The sequence below is a fragment of the Hylobates moloch genome, unplaced genomic scaffold (genome assembly GCF_009828535.3).
Source record: "Hylobates moloch isolate HMO894 unplaced genomic scaffold, HMol_V3 SCAFFOLD_1, whole genome shotgun sequence".
Classification (NCBI taxonomy): domain Eukaryota; kingdom Metazoa; phylum Chordata; class Mammalia; order Primates; family Hylobatidae; genus Hylobates; species Hylobates moloch.
This window is the reverse complement of record NW_026652276.1, coordinates 150,332,765-150,350,722: the sequence shown is the minus strand read 5'-3', so window position 1 is coordinate 150,350,722 and position 17,958 is coordinate 150,332,765. Positions and strand designations below refer to the sequence as shown.

At 36.0% G+C, this 17,958-nt stretch overlaps 1 protein-coding gene across 2 annotated transcripts in view; it reads left to right on the top strand.

Annotated features, from left to right (window-relative positions):
- The window catches only part of HDAC9 (histone deacetylase 9), a 945,763-nt gene that overhangs the window by 736,594 nt on the left and 191,211 nt on the right, over positions 1–17,958 (top strand). For both annotated transcript variants that reach the window (XM_032759782.2, XM_032759765.2), the window contains 4 exons: positions 6,990–7,045; positions 7,290–7,377; positions 13,281–13,400; positions 13,714–13,811. In XM_032759782.2, the coding sequence (XP_032615673.1) occupies positions 6,990–7,045; positions 7,290–7,377; positions 13,281–13,400; positions 13,714–13,811 (362 nt within the window). The remainder of the gene's footprint in view (positions 1–6,989; positions 7,046–7,289; positions 7,378–13,280; positions 13,401–13,713; positions 13,812–17,958) is intronic.

The following is a 17,958-nucleotide window of genomic DNA, read 5'->3' as shown; positions in this document are numbered from 1 at the left end:
TCTGTCTCTACTAAAAATACAAAACTTAGATGGGCTTTGTGGCGCGCACTTGCAATCCCAGCTACTCAGGTGGCTGAGGCAGGAGAATCGCTTGAACCCAGGAGGCGGAGGTTGCAGTAAGCTGAGATAGCACCACTGTACTCCAGCCTGGGCAACAGAGCGAGACTCCATCTAAAAATAATAATAATAATAAGTGAATTTTAAAAACCAACAAAAAATAAATGTTTAAATTGGTTCCAGTGATTTGCTTACTGCCTGCCCTTTATTTGCCTAGGGAGAGTTTCACTATGTATATAAGGAACACAAAAATAAATCTGACATTTTGATAAATTTGCCCAGAAAATGTGAATTTCATCAGTTATGAAAATAGACTAGTCTAAAATGATCAGATTCTTTTTCTTCAAATCCAGTTTTGCATATAGACGATGCCATAGATTTTCTTTCCTGGATACCACATGGCTATATTTGGCAATCAAATATTCTCTTGTACTTCCACGTGTGGTCCCACTGGAAAACATCATTTCTTCCCTTTAAACTAAGGAGAAACATCCATAACAACAGTCTAAACAACAACAAGAAAGTAGGAATGTGAGTATTCAGTCCTTGAAACATTAATTGTCACTTTTGGTGACATTAACATACTGCCAAAGTTTTATTATTAGTCATGTTCATGCCTGAAGAGAAAGTAAAACTTGAGAAGAAATGTTACAAATCAGTTTATTAACATAAAATCTATATCACCATTAAGTTGACTGAAATCCACAGAAAAGTACTATAGGATATATTGCTTAGATTAACTGCTTGGTCTTTGTAACTTAAAATAAAATATAAAGCAAAGAGTTTTTCCATATTATTAAGTAGAAAAAAATCTAAATTGTATTGCATAATATGGCATTTGTGGGTTTTACTACAACAATCTAAGATGCTCATAAGTTTAAAAAGGTTAAATATGAATATCATATTCACTTCAAAGTTTGAGAAACAGATTTGTTTTCATAAAATGAAAAAATTTTCTATTTTTATTACCATTAAATAAGAAAATAAGAAATTAAGTCACTGAATTATTTCTTGCATATGTTTTCTGATAGTTATATTTTGTGAGACTAGTAGATTTTCAAGTTCTTTGAAAAACAGTAAATTAATTATTTAAAAAACTTGTTGAGAAATACTCATTGAAGAGAGACATGTTCTTGAGCCAAGGAGAAACTTGGTTCTAGTACAATATACAACACATCTTCATGTCAGAAAAATACTACACAAGTTCCCTGTTAGGAGACTCAGAATTCAGTGTGAAAAGCAGATATTGTAAGAATAGTAATCTTCTTTTAAAACATTTTCACAGTTTAGTCAAATCAATGATTCTATTCATTATAAAGCACAAAATATTTTATGTGTTTTAAGAAAGAAGGTGCTCCCACGTCTAAACAGCAACCTTCTCCCAAAACCTGGGGTGCAAAATCGGGGGCCCTTGAGAGAAGGAAAATTTTCTAGCAAAGGCCAGAGTAGAGGAATTGCCAGAGGGAGAGGAAAAAAGCCAGGGTAGTAGCTATTCATAAATCTATTTTACCATTCTTTACTGGCCACTATATGTCAGATACTATGTAAATCTAGCAGATAAAATGGTGAGCAAAAAGTAGATAGTTTAGGGAGTGGGGAGGAGGACATTAATCGTATAATAAACATAATAACAACAAATGTATTAAATAATCACACCAAGAGGTATATCATTACAAATAGAGATGAGTTCTCAGAAATCGGGGTTGGGAGATCTCTAAGAGCATATTATAGAGTGTCTTTGTCCATTTGTACTGCTGTAACAAAATACCACAGGTGCAGTAATGTATAACAAACAGAAATGTATTTACTCACAGTTCTGGAGGCTGGGATCAAGTCCAAGATCAAGGTGCCAGCAGATTTAGTTGTCTTGTGAGGTCTTTCTCTGCTTCCAAAATGGCACCTTGTTGCTGCAGCCACCTGAGGGGAGGGACACTGTGTCCTTATGGGGTAGAAGGCGAAAGAGCAAGCCCACCAAAGGCTGCATGAAGCCTATTTTATAATGGCCTTATCCGATTCATGATAGGAAATGCTCTCATGGCCTCATCACTGCTTAAAGGCCCTACCATTTAATAATATCATATTGACCCTTAAGTTTCAACACGTGAATTTTGGAGGGAACACATTTAAACCAGAACACAGAGGAACTTGATGGTGACTGATAGAGGCTTAGGAATGGTTTCTCTGGTGAAATGATGTTGGAGCTGAAGTGTGTGGATAAGGAGGCATTTATCCAGGCAAAGGGAGGGAGTGGGTAAGTGGAAGACATCCCACATAGAACTAGGAGCATAGGCAGAGCCCTGTGGCTGAAGCATCCAAAAGGCCAGTGTGACTGGGGTGTAGAAATCAAGATGGGTGGTGGTACAAAATAAAACTGATGCAGTGGTAAAAGGAAAATCAACTGTTATTCTGTATATTCAATTAACATAGAACACTTCAGACACAATATGTATGTGTTTTTTTCCTGCAGCCAGCAATTCTTCAATTATCTGCAGACACTGACTGGGTGTCCTACAGTTTAACTTAATTCTGACACTCTCTACCTGTAGATAGAATCAGATCTCACAAGTTAAGGGCTCAGTCCCACAAGACTGTCCCCACTTCAGATGCCGGTTGCATGTCCAGAACTCAGGAAATCAGTTTACCTACTAGAACAGGAAATCAGTTTACCTACTAGACTACGGTTTTACTATGAAACACACAACTCAGGAACAGCCAGATGGAAGAGATGCATGAGAAGAGGTATGGAGGAGGGGTACAAAGCTTCCATTGCCTCTCCAAGTGTGCCACCCCTGCAGTTTCTCCTCATGTTCACCAGCCTGGAAACTCTCTGAACCTTATCTTTTTATTCTTTGTGGAGGTTCCATCACATGGGCAAGATTGATCAAATTATTGGCCCTTAATAATCAACTCTACCTCCAGCCCCTCTCTCCTCCCCAGAGGTTAGGGTGTGGGGGTAAATATTTCAATCTTCTAATCATGTTGTTGGTTCCTCTGGAAACCAGCCACCATCCTGAGGCTATCTAGGAGCCCCCAGCCCCCAGCCATCTCATTAACATACAAAAAGACACCTTTCACTTCAGAGAGTCCAAGGGTTTGTTTTTTTGTTTGTTTGTTTTGTTGTTGTTGCTGTTGTTGTTGTGTGGTTTTTTTTTTTTTTTTTTGAGATGGAGTCTCACTCTTGTCGCCCAGGCTGGGGTGCATTGGGGCAATCACGGCTCACTGCAACCTCCGCCTCCTGGGTTCAAGCAATTCTCCTGCCTCAGACTCCCGAGTAGTTGGGATTACAGGCACCCGCCAGCGTACCTGGCTCATTTTTGTATTTTTAGTAGAGATGAGGTTTCACCACATTGGCCAAGCTGTCTTGAACTCTTGACCTCAGGTGATCCACCTGCCTTGGCCTCCCAAAGTGCTGGGATTACAGGCGTGAGCCACCGCACCTGGCCACATATTTCTTTTTTATGTCATAGGTGAACAGAGACCAAATCAGGCAGTTGACTAGTCTTAAATGACTGTTCTTATGTGCCTGATTGCCTGGAATAGGATCCCAGCACTGTCACTTGCTAGATATGAACCTTAGGCAAGTTCTTTCATCTTTCTGTGCCTCAATTTCTTCATTTGTGAAATGGGGATAATGATATTATCTGCCTAACACAAGTTGTTAGGATTAAATGGGCAATAAAATATTAGATTTTATTATGTATCATAGTATTTGTATTTTGTTATTTATGTATTGTATATTCTGCTGTAACTATGATATAATACTTTTGTCATTTTGTTTTGTTTTTATTAAGACTTAATATGTTTTTTATTCTGATGGAAATAACCCAATAAAAGAAAACACAGGCTATCAGAGAGGGAGAGAGGAAAGCTGTGCGTGAGATGTCCTTGAATAGGTGAGAGGGACTAAGATTAAATGCACATGCCAATTAACTGTTCCCACATAGGATCAGGGATGGTGGAGTAGGTGGGCAGAATTTCTGGTGGAAGAATGTAGACATTGTATTTGAATTGCTGCTATTATCTAGTGAAATTAGAAGAAAAGTCATCAGCAAAGGGTAAGGAATGAGCAGCCTTTTGAGGTTTCAGCTAAGGAAAGTGGGGCACTCAAAAAATACATGGAAAATGTAGAGGAGTTTGATATTCCTGAGAGCACAATGGAAGGTTTGGGTGGATCATGATGACTGAGAAAAAGTTTGTTGATTTTGGCGAGAAGAAGATCATTTTCAACCTAAGATTAAGCAGTTTCAGAAATAGTTTAGCACAATGATGGAGGTTCCCGCAAAGGATTATAAAGTGAAAAGCAGATACTTCGTTCAAGGAATTTGGCTGTAAGTGAAAGGAGGAAGACAGAATTCAAGTCTGTTTTTCTTTTTTTTGGTTTTGTTTTTTTTTATGATCCAGTTAATTACCTATGAGATTTCATTTCCATTTTGTTTCTTAACAAGAACTCTAGAGTCAGATTGACTTTCTTCCATAATGCTTTCTAAAATCCTTTCTTCTTTGTTTTCATGCTTTAACCCCTGCCTAGGATGCCTTAAATTTTTTTTTCTTCCTTTGTAAACACAACTTTTCTGGTAAGACCCATTAACACCTACCTCTCAATATTATCTGTTATATGTATTTTTTCCCTGTTAGATAATTCATTTTTGTTGTAAAACTATTTGAAAAATATGTGAAATTTAGCCGGGTGCAGTGGTGCACACCTGTAATCCCAGCACTTTGGGACTCCAAGGTGGGTGGAATGCTTGAGCCCAGGAGTTCAAGACAAGCCAGGGCAGCAAGCGAGACCTCGTCTCAAAAAAAAAAAACAAACAAACTATATATATATATGAAATTGTAAATTAAAAATAAAATAACCCATATTAAACCTTCCTTCGTATATATTATACTATGTATATTATTAATACTAACACTTCAAAAATTATAAAGTCTTTTTGGTTCCACTAAATATTTATAACAAAATGTTAAAGACTATCTAATAGTCCATGTTATAAATGTACCATGTCATTAACCAATCTCCTAATGTTAGCTCACTAAAGTAATTTAGTTTTCCCTGTTATAAATAAGACACTATCTTTTACATAATTGCTTGTGTACATAGCTAATGGCACCCTTAAGGCAGAAATTTTTTAACTAGGTGACTAAATCAGAAGATACGTATTTTTTTTAAGGCTCTGGATATATAGAGGTGAATTATTTTCTAGAAAGGCTCTAATGAGTTATCCTTCTACAAGCAGCATGTGAGCATTTAGCATACCCACTCCATTGTCAGCATAGAACATTTTCTAAAAATTTAATTTCCAGGGTAGAAAAATGGCTTCTCTTTGGGTTCTAAGCTGTGTTCATTTAATTACTAATTAAGTTGAATTTTTTAATAGCTACTGGTTACTGGGTGTTTTCTTCTTTGTGTTGTTATGTCATACCTTTAACCCATTAAACATATTTTTAGTTGAATCACAAAATTTTTAGTGTGGTTGATCTACATGAAAGTTCTTTACATGCTAATTATATTCTTGTAGTATATAATTGTTATTTTCATCCTAACTATTGGTTTCGCAGTGAACTACGTGCATCTGTCATAATCTTTACTAAATTCTCTGTTCTCAGAAGTCCTGTGGCACTCTATAGTGTCAATCTACCATCTTAATATTTCAGTCTCTATTATCTTGTGTTTTTCATTGATAGTTTCTTTCATATTAATATATTACCGTCAGAGAGATAGTAAGTGTCTTAAGAATAAGAACAGAGAATGTGTTTATCACCATTACTAGATTTCTAATTGATATTATGTTATATGATTCTAATTTGCTTCTTAGTGTATTATTATATATATTCAACAAAATATATAGCAAATTAACTCATTGTGTGTTAATGACCATAACATTCTGGAAAAATGTGTGTGCGTTTAAAGACCTAGCGAATGGATTAGTTTTCTCAATATTTTTATATATGCAGTAAAAGTTTTGAAAAAAAAGTCCTTGAGGTATGTTGAAATTATTTCAAAAGTTTTAGGATTGTGTATAAAACAGCATTAACATGCTCTTTTGAGCATGTTACTTGAACCATAGTTAAATGAAAGGTGGTGTGAACCATGTGATAAATGATTACTTCACGTCAAACAACCCAACTTTTCTGAGCATGCTGGCTTTGCAAGGATTTATAGTTCCCTGCCTTCATGCCGGAGTTACTTCAGCTTTCCGTGATGCATTCCAACTAATCTGGAGGTTAAGGCATTTCTTGATCATGGATAGATCTGCTTGCTTCTCAGCCCTGGAATTCTTTATAAAATTCCAGAACGCGGGCTAGAAATTGACTTAGGGAATCCAATAAAGTTGCAAGTCTTGGCGGTCATCCAAGCTAAATTTATAGACTGGAAGAAATATGGGCTTTCCATTGTTCTCTTTTTCACCTTTCTGGGATTTCTTTTGTGTCTGTGTGAGTGTGTGAGTGTAAATTTATCATTTTACTCACATTGGAGTGTAAATAACCATCAAGGAGATCCAGTTAAAGAATTTTCACTTCGGATCTTCTCTGGTCTTTCCAAACTTTGACCCAAACCTGCACCAAGAGTGAATTTCTTCTCCCTCTGTAGGATGTTGATGTCATAAAATAAGAAGTTCTTCTTGAAAATGAATCCTGCTAGTTTGACAGCTGACATGCATGTTTGCCAGCTAGGTGCACCTCCCCAAATCCTGCCCTTCCCCTGACTCGGAGCCTTCTTTTGGGACATGACCTGAGAAACTGTGATCATATGTGTTGTTTCTCTTCATTCTATGACTGGCAGTGGGGGAACAAAAACAATCTTGGAAGCATATGAGACTTCAGTTTTGTGTGTGTGTGCCTGAGGCACTGTTGTGCCTGGAGAGCCAAGCAATCCCTCTCCTACTCTCTCCATTATATCTGACCATTGAAAACCTGTCTTGTTTTCACAGAATGGGTTTGCTGTTGTGAGGCCCCCTGGCCATCACGCTGAAGAATCCACAGCCATGTAAGTACCGGGGACTGTTGCCCATCTCCAAGCACCACGGTTCCTGGCGGTCACCTGCCCCGTGCATGTTTCTGAAGCCTCTAATTGTTAGCAGATGGACTGAAAAATCTTGCGAGGTACTCCCAGAAGCAGATTTATGGCTTCAGAGATCATATAGCATTTAAAAAAATGCTCTGAACATTATTTATAATGGTTTTCCTGGATGATTTGCTTTCTTATTTCTCTGTTCTTCTCTATTCCGCAGGGGGTTCTGCTTTTTTAATTCAGTTGCAATTACCGCCAAATACTTGAGAGACCAACTAAATATAAGCAAGATATTGATTGTAGATCTGGTATGTATTCCTGGCCAGAGCTGCATTTTCAGTGATTCTAGATAAAAGGGAGTGGATTTGTATTTCTCTGTTAGGTTGTCTTGCTTTTAGCACTTGCAAACAACTGAAGGGTGTGTTTTCCTTTGAATGTGGAAACTCATTAAACTCAGGATTGCAGTTCTGAAACCATAAACATTCACGTTTCACTTTCATGGTGTTAACTGCAATTTAATGAGAAGAAGGCGCAGATCAGGGCAACTTTTATGATCCTTAAATGAATTGATACTTCCACAGTTAAAATAACCCAACAGAACCTGAATTTACTTTTCCCTACAGAATATAGACTCAATAGTCAGATGTGCTGGAAAGAATGCTGTTGCTTTGGTAACCAATTGGCCACTTCCCCTGGTTAGCAATCACGTTGCTTGTTGTGCAACAGTGGTATTATTAAAACAAGTCGGCATGTCACTCTTACTGAAAAGATCTCCAATCTCAGATGCCAGTTTGGGATGATTCTCTGCAGGAACCCTGAGTGATTAAAAGTTAGAGGCATTAGACTAGTCTTGTATTTTAACATGATGCATTCTTACACAATAAAGTTATAATTTGTTTAACAAATGGTTTGTTTAAAAGCAGATGACACTTGGCATATTGTCCACAGTATATTCATGAATAATGAGCTGGAGATCTGCCCCATACAAAAAGGACTAACCCAGAAAAGGGCGAAAGAGAAGTGAATTGGGATTTATGAGCCCCATTTTCGGTTTGCCTCCAGTTCTCGAGGAGGTGTAATAGGTTGTCTGACAAAGCATAGACAGGAAATGAACCCTGGCATCCAAACCGAACCTGGTACATCTGCACTTAATTAATTTTTGCAGGTGATAAAAGATTTAAAGGCAAAATATGCTAAAGGTTTTTTTTGAAGTGCAAGCCTTAATAGTCTAAATCTTGTTCATATCTGCACTCATAATTAAATCTTATTGGAAGTCACGGCCTCACCCTCCAGCCTTCAAATTCAGTTAAGCAGGCACACCAAAGGGTTGAGAGAGCACAAACAAAGCCATGTGAAGAAATGCTTAGTTAAGTTAAAACGAAGATAAAAGAAATGGAAGAACGATACCCATTTGTTGTGCTTCGTTGGAATGGGTATTTTTCACATACTATATTGAAGCATTCCTGCAAGCACTTTGGAGAGAAGAATATTGAAACCTAACTATCCATGTATTTTCCAAACACGCCTGAGTCTCAATGTCAGTCATAGTTCACCATTAAAGAAATGTGTTGAAGGCCTGGATATACTGCAGCAGCAAGACATTACAATCTTATAAAAATCAAGACATCAGTACCCATTTTCTCATTTATATGCAAAATGACAGCTAAAGTAATTAATAATTGCTGTTCTGCATAATTTGTAAGACATTAAAACTTTAAAAATAGTGTGCTACTCTTTCTGTAAGTTCTATGCCAGGAAGATAAGCCAGAAACTTAAGAAAAGCAGATAAAGAGCAAAGATTGTAGGGAAAGAATTTTTTAAGCTTTCTAAATTTGTCAAAATTATGTAAGAAGGTGATTGGTCAACTGTTTGTCCTATCCTTAAGGATCTTTTAATGTTTACTTTCTAAAGAATCTCCTCTGCTACCTTTTTAAGGTTCTAGGAGGATAGTCAAAAACTGTTAGGAGTCCCCTTTGAAAACACATTTGTGATATCTAGACTCAAAAGTAGTGAATTGTACAAGAGACTTGAAAGTTAAAATGCCTCCCTTGTGATAAATGGATACTTTGTACTTCAGAGGATGTATATGTAAAGTTTTGTTTTTGTACAGTAATACAGTATAGGAATAAAAGACTGCTGGAAAAATCTGATACGATTTATAAAATAAGTTACTTGGTAGCTCCAAGGAGTTTCCTGTAAGCTTCCTGGCCTTTGATTATGTATTTGCTCCATTATCCAATCAGAAAGGATACTGATTTCCCAACAGGCTGTAGTAGACGAGAAGTTTTTGTTTCAAATTCTCTAAATATATGGAGTTCTGTCCAGAGGGTTGCCTCTGAGATCACCACCAGCCCACATATTCTTACTTTCAAGTCTTCCAAATTCTGCAGCTGCAGGGCTTCTTTGAGGAAATTCCTGTTTCTTACAGCTGCTGAGAAGGAAGTTTTAAAGTGCCACGTGGCCTTGAGACATCCGTTCTCCCTGGCTGACAGGTCTATTCCGCAAGTTAGCAATGAAAAAGCCAATAGATGGCTTTTCAATAGCTAAAAAAAGAACAACAAAAAAGTTATTCCTGCAAATCCAAAGTCATTAATGTTAGCTGGGAGGTGTGAACTAACTCCACAAATTACAGCGCCAATAGATGGCAAAGGTACTCCTTTGTCCAGCAGTTTCAGCATTTTTATATGCTTAGTAAATACAGAGCTAGAGTTCTAATTCGCCTACTACTTTAGGTCACAGCCAAATTCAGCAGCGTTGAGTATTTTAGGCAAGAATGATTCTAGTTGATCTGTGGAGCTCATTTATTCCATGTTCCTTTCTGAGGCAGATCCCAAACACATTCAGACTGGTGTGGAGAGGGAGCAGGTGTACTTGCTTTTCAACTTGCAAGAGACTGACCACTGTGTTCAGGGGATTAACTTGTCCTACAAGTAAGACTGTATGACTCAGGTAGCTTTTAGGTAATGTGACTTTTAGTTTGACAATAGTACTTTTTAAGCTGTCTTTGTAAAAGGAAAGTTAATCCAAATGTCCTTAGATTTGGGGAAATTGCATTGTTGATCAAGTACATTTAGATCTTTATTACAAGTCCCTATACTAAGTAACTAGGAGTGATAACATTAGCTGGTAGAATGTATGATTTATTCAAGGTTACTCAAAGTTATTTTAACATAATAGTGAAAATATACAGGTTCTAAATCCTTGTACAGCATCAATGTTTGCAGTATGCTTTTTAACCAGTAAAATATTTAAATGATTTTTCAGCATTTCCCCACATATCTTAGATACAAGGTCTATTTTGGGAGTTTTAATGTTTCATTTTATTTCATTTCTATAGTAATTTCTCACAATCACCAATAATTTTCTTATCTTAGTTTATTATATATGTGTTGCCATGCAGAAACAAGCTTTAGATCATACCTGACCAATCAGTACTTTGTATGACTATTTTACAGAAAGGAAAACAAACAAAAAAATGATATTCTTTTTTTTTTTTCTTGAGACGGAGTTTCGCTCTTGTTGCCCAGGCTGGAGTGCAATGGCACAATCTCGGCTCACCGCAACCTCCACCTCCCAGGTTCAAGCGATTCTCCTGCCTCAGCCTCCCGAGTAGCTGGGATTACAGGCATGCGCCACAACACCTGGCTAATTTTTGTATTTTTACTAGAGATAGGGTTTCTCCGTGTTGGTCAGGCTGGTCTCGAATTCCCAACCTCAGGTGATCCGCCCATCTCGGCCTCCCAAAGTGCTGGGATTACAGGCATGAGTCACCATGCCCAGCCTTAAAAAAAATGATATTCTTAAGGCTATACTGTAAGTTGTTCCCCCAAACAAAAGATATAATTGAATTTAACCTTTATCACTAAATATCTGGTGAATATGAATACAGAATCAAGAATTGCCCGTATTAGAATGGATTTCTGTATTTTAATAATAATGTCTGTTGAAAATCTTATTATGCTGTGAACAGGATTTTATTTCTTACCCAGAAATTTATGCACTAGTAAGTACCCAACAGATTTTTCAAGAACGAATAATTTTATATCTGAGAGAACACATCATTTTATAGTTGATTGTTTTAAGTAAACATTTACAATGTCCCCAGAGAAACAAAAGTAATCAAAGCAATATTTTTCTGCTGTTCAAATTGCGGATGCATTTATGCTCAGACCAAATGTGTCTTAGAACTAACTAAAATTACTATTGTAGAGGGGAAATACAAATATCCCCTTAATGTTGTTTTTCAAAATATTTTATTTGTCCATTTTCTAGATATCCAGTAACAAACACAAAAGACATTGTGGCTTTAATTTTTTCACCCTTGTTTACATACAGGGAAATAGTTTTTTGTCTCCTCCTTCCTTTCCTTGGGAGATTCAGAAATCCAGGAATTGATATAATTTGACTAAGTTTTTTTTTTTTTTTCTGATGATGTATGTCTTTAGCTGAAACAACTTTCTGGGATGATGTGTATCTGCCCCAACATTATGATTTCTTAATTTTGGATATGTGTACCATTCAAAAAGGGGAAAGGATTATTATATGTCTGCGCCATGGATGGCAAGATCAATGCAGGTTTTCAGAATTCACCAAAAGGAGGGTATGATAGTGTCTAGTGAAGGAGTACTGGGCTGGAGATTGGCATGAAGACAGGTCATATAAATCTCCTATGGAGCAATAATGACTGACAACCCACCTCACAGGTTTGCCAAGAGGATCAAACAGATTATGAACGTAAGTTTCAGTTAACTGTGTAATTGTTAAGAGTTTGGCCTTTGGAATAGGAAGTAGATTCAAGACCCAGTCTTGCAACTTATTTCCTGTATAGTCTTAGTAACTGAAACTCTCTGAGCCTCAGTTTACCTAATAATCCATACCAGATATTTATATAGTGCCTGACTTAAAAATTGTAGAAATCATTGTTGAAAATAGTGTGATTCTATATCTTGCTAATATAAAGTAAGTATTTAGTTACAAGTTTTTAAAACTTTTAAATAACAGAACCAGAAACTACGTATGTTTAAAGTATAGCAGTAATATTCTATTGAATACAAATACATAAATTATCCACTTTTGGAGTGGCTCTTTTTTTTTTTTGGTCAGAAGGTATTACGAAGCATATTAATTGAGTTTTTTTTTTTTTACATTTGAGGTCTTTCAGTGAAGACATTTAAAATAATGCTATTAGTTCTATTTTTCATTTCTTATATCAGTTCTGGCATGTGTCTGTATCATAAAACAGCGAGAAAAAGGAACTGTCAAGTTTTATATCAGGCTTTTTTTTTTTTGAGTGGGAAACAGGACTGGTGTAGGGAAAGGAAAAAAGGGCAGGAAGGAGGCTGTAAAGAAAGCTATGATATGATATTAAAATTAGGCAGATTGCACGAGATTGCATAAAACCCCATGCCATCTTTCTGCTTTGGCCTAAATGATTTAAGAGCTAATGAGCTCATGCTCCTGTGTCTTCGATTCTTGTGTTACCGTTTTATCAAAATGAAGTATGAAGTTTTTTTGCATCTGGCTTCTCTTTTGAAGTGATTCTAACTGCGGAGGGATTGCTAACTGAACTGAACGCTTCAAGAAAGCCAATTTATTCAGCTGGTTGCAAAGCCTTTGACCTTAATGGTGGGACTTGGCAAATCAATGCATACACGTATGTTTAGTGTTCTGTCAAGAATTGCGAAAATGCTCTGTAAGCCATAGATCCTTCTGCAAAATACTAGTTTGTAGTTTAGTTTAAACATTAGTCTTTTTTCAGAGGCCAATGAGGCTAGTTAATTAAGCCTGAGGGGTTATGAACTGTTGGCAGTTAATAAGTCATAAAATTCCTCCATAAAACAGGATGCAAGATTCCATCACTGAAGCAAAGAGTACAAAGAGCCGGTGTATAAATATCTAATTGTACCAAAGGACTGGGCTTTCTCAATGACTGCTCATCTGGAGTCTCCAGGGCATGCTCGCTGTGGTTTCCTGATTTTTAGAAGCCAGTTTAAAAAATGAGTGCATTAAAGGGTAATTTGCCTGAAAGTTCAGGAAGTAAAGGGGGTGGTGTGGAAGCAGGCTGAATGGGAGAAAGAAAAGAGGAACATAGTGAGAAGACAGAAAATGAGAAAGAAAGTGGTAAAAAGACAGGGAACTAGAAATCAGAAAGGTTGTCTCCACACAAAGTTAGACATGACTGTATTTGTCGTCTGTTTTCATTTCCCTGTAGGATGTTCACCATGGAAACGGTACCCAGCAGGCCTTTTATGCTGACCCCAGCATCCTGTACATTTCACTCCATCGCTATGATGAAGGGAACTTTTTCCCTGGCAGTGGAGCCCCAAATGAGGTTCGGTTTATTTCTTTAGAGCCCCACTTTTATTTGTATCTTTCACGTAATTGCATTGCATGATTACCCCTAATTTTCTTGTCCTTTGCTGGTGTTTTAAATTACACGAGATTACTGAATTGTCCCATGGGACCAAGAACCAGTGCAGAACAAGTGCATAACCCAGAGCATTGTTTGTCAGGGAAGGTTGGGCTGATTTGATGTGTTGTTTGATGTTTATTTCAAGAGCTCCCATGTGCTTGTTTTCTTCTCTTCTTGCTTTCTTCCATTTGCCCTCTTCTCTGCCCACCGTGGTGTGTCTTTCTCTTCCCAGGTTGGAACAGGCCTTGGAGAAGGGTACAATATAAATATTGCCTGGACAGGTGGCCTTGATCCTCCCATGGGAGATGTTGAGTACCTTGAAGCATTCAGGTTGGTTCTTCTTTCTCTCTGAAAGTGGCAAATTGGAAAATAAGTGTCCATTGAAATAACACCAAATATGAAAGAGAAATGTAAATGTCTAATTAAGGTAAATTATCGCTCAAAGCCACATAGGAATATGTATAAGAAGAAAAGATATATCAAGACCTGGTTTTAATTATACAGGTATATTGGCCAATGGCCCATTTTCCCCCTTCCCTCCCAAATCAGGAGAAAAAAATATTTTATTATTAAACAGTTCTGTCTGGAAAATTCTGCCTATTATAACATATGATGTGATTTTTACAGTAGACATTAGCATATTCATTGCCCTGAGAAGTCCTTCATTACCTATTTAATTTTGTTGAACAAGCACTTCTCAAACTTCATTGGACTACAGAATCCCTTTTTTACATAGCACCATTTAGCATTCCTAGTTCTGGGGAGCTCACTCATTTTGATGACATTGGCCAAGGCAATCTCATTTGATGGTAGGGTAAATGACTTTTGTATAGTTTTCCTTTCACATGAAAACAGTGACTAATTAATTGGTTGCTTCCAGTTTCTCTGGAACAAAATCTACAAAATGTAACATTAAATACAATGTATTCACATAGCATTCTGCTTTTGTCTAAGCGAATAACTAAGTATTAATATAAATAAGAAAAAACAAATTAAAGGCTTCTCTTTGAGAGAATTTTAAAAATGAGCATTTCTTCTCTGGAATTAAGAAAATATTAGTTTGTAGTTTAAACATTAGTCTTTTTTCAGGAGCCAATCAGTCTAGTTAATTAAACCTGAGCAGCCTCCCTTGCAAGATTTTTGGAAGAGGTTTTAGCCTATTGGTAATGCATAATTTCTTGAATTTTTTATTTATTTGAAAGCAAAACAACCACATTAAAAAAACTTACATGTGTTCATAGTTTTGAAATTTGCCATTTATAAGTTCCTATGAAGAAAATCCTGTTGATACCCTATATTTGAAACTTAGGGAAATAATGGGGAAATTTTTTAATTAATGAAGATTTGGTGGGTTCCTGTTGTCCTGTGTGTCACGCATACTTCGTTGTCTCATTTGAAGTTCATTTCTCATGAGAAAGCAGGTCCAGGAAAAATGATAGAAAAATAGCTATTTAAAAAATACATTTAAAATAAATATATTTGGCTTGGCATTCAAGATACAAAGGAAAATTCTACCCACATTCTGGAATGTGTACTTTGGGAAAAAATATACACAAAGATATCCACAATATTGTAGGAAAAAATGGCTGGAATAAATTTTTCTACTGTAAACTTGGGTTGATTGTGAAGATATTTTGCTTTAATTAGGAGCAAAATAAAAAATTATGTTAAGAAATAGAGGTTTTAATGTTATGAATTCTCTTTTTCAACATCACAAATACTATTACATTTGTAAATTTCACAAACATTATTAATATCTTGTAGGAACTTCAACAGGATAATAGACTTCAATATTATAACACATATGAATTTATTTGTCTGCCTCCCAAGTTAACCTGGTAACTTGCATGATACACATTAAATTCACATTAAATTCTCAACCTTACTATCTCATATAATCATATCCATTATCCTTGATGCAGAATTCATAGATTTTTAAAATTATTATAATTCAATTTAGGGTACTATAGCTTTATATAAAAATAAATCAGGTATGCACAGCAATGAAAGGCAACTTCTATTTTGGGCCTTTGTTTTCCCATCACAAAGTGAGTGGTGGATGAGATTTTTTTCTAAAGAACCTCTTTGAACACAACCATTTCATTAAATAATGTAAAAGCAGATATTAAGTGCACGTATTGTTTTGTGATTTAAATGGTAAATGAATGAAGTACTCCTGAATGGAGTTGACTATTCTCAAGAATGTCACCTTCTCTTTGCCTGGAAGGTGGACACTTTAGATTAGCAAACTTTTCTAAGCTTCCCAGTGTATCTCCATTACTTGAGTTTAATTAGAGAAGTGGCATTATTTAGCTAGTCTGCAGAAATGTAAATTTCTGGCTTTCAGTGTCTATATTTATTTAAGAACCAGATATAATTTATAAGAATCCTGCCACTTTTGAACTATGGCCTGTCTGCTATTCATCATTTATGACTACAAGTACTTGTGAATTTGTTACGGCTAGGTCAAACAGGTAAGTCATTCATTTCAAAAACCGGCATTGAACACATATTATATGCTGGGCACTGTGGTAAGCACTTGGAATTCAGAGCTGTTCTTACTTTCAGGGATCATAATATAAGTCATACTTATTATTTTAGAGAACAGAAGCGCTCAGAGCAGATAAAATGATTAACTTGTCCTCAATGGTTTCAGGAAAGGTTTCATCAAGTATTGTTCAACCTGTGCTTCTAAAGATGAGTGGGAACTTTCAAGGGGAAAAACAGAATTGGAGTCGGGGTTATTCATACTGACTGGGCAGAGAGAGTGAACTGTGAAATGCATGGAGCCATGAAATGATCTTTCTGTATTGACTCAAGGACATGAGGGTGGGATTGGTAGAAAGAAAATGAATCATATTTTGTAAACTCTTATGCAGGCAAAGGATAGCCCATCTATATATGTATATACTTCTTTGTCAATTTGGGCTTAGTCAGCTAGACTACCAAATAATTTTTAATGTAGTATTATTTTCTAAGCTTATCTTTACTACACTTCTTCTTTCCTAGTATTGAACCAGAAGATCTTTCTGGCATCTGTGTGTGGGTGCAGGAAATGGAGGTGGGGGAAAGAGTAAATGGTGCCTTTTCTTTTCTCTTAGTTTTTAATTGTTTCTGGACTCTTATAAGTATCTTTTGAAGGAAAATCTCTCTCCCTGTGAAGCTACATTTAAAGTGGAATATAAGAGGGCTGCTTATTTTACCAGCCAGAATTTGTCACATATATTGCCTTCATGGTTTCTATTATGTGCTTTTTCTATAGCAAAAAAAAAATCATAGACAAACCAAAGATTTCATGTTTACTATAAGCTTTAAATAGAATTTTAAAAATATAATAGAATGACTAAATTATTTCAAATGACTAGTTATTTCTTCCAAGCAGTTATCATTCATCTCTGAAATAATTGAAGGGTATACTTAAGATTCTTCATGGGAATTCTTAAAATATTCAGTATCAAAGATCTTTTATGTTCAACTAAAATATATTTCCAAGGTTACCATTGTATAAAATAATTATGACTATTTTTATTGGGGTCTTACATGCCAGGTCCTAGATTAGAAACTTTATAGACGTTATGGCTAATTCTTAAGTGCTTTATGTAAGTCACAGAACTACTAATTGGAAGGGCAATAATTTGAACTTAGTTTGTAACTCTACAATCTATGCTCCTTTTGTCACACCATGTTGCTACTCTCTTCTGTTTATGACTTAAAATACTCAGGAGTGATAAAGCACAGTGACTTTTTACCAAAGTGTAAGACCTTCATGCCCACATAGCCTCCCAACCTGAGGCACAAATGCCTAGTGAACAACATGGCAGAGAAGAGCTATTCAATAATATTTGGTTGAATGAGTCAATGAATGCATGAATGAATCAGAGAAGAAAGAGGGAATAATGGTGGCAATAGGAGCATTGTCAAGCTCGGGTATTAAGTGAACCTAGCAAAGGCCTGAGGGAACTACCTTGGCTTCTTAAAAACTATCCTCTACAAAGAACTCTGAACATCTATTTGTTTTGTTATAAGAATGTCAGACTTGTCTTTATTGAACAAATCTTTTGCTGAATGCCTGCTAAGGAATCTCTGTTTCAATCATTTCAAAAGGATGTTCCAATGGTTTTATACTCTCTACCATCCATTGATGAGGATTGGGCACGTTATTTTTTCTAAAGACTAATTCTTTTAAGAGTCCTGCAAATGTTAAAGTGATTATTTATGTCAGACCATTTAAGTGGTTTCTTTATAGTGGGCAAGAGACAATTATGAATCTCATGCTTCCGTTTAAATCTGAGAAAAATATCTTCAAATGTTTAAAAAATAAGTAGCAATTTCCAATGAATAAGATTTTAGTAGTCCTTGAAATTATGCATATTTTATTAAATAAATAAACAAATCAGTGAATGGAGGACAATTCCTGTGTAGCCCCTTTTAATTTCAAGAAAAGAAATATAAGCCCCTTAAATTTAGCAGGTTTTAA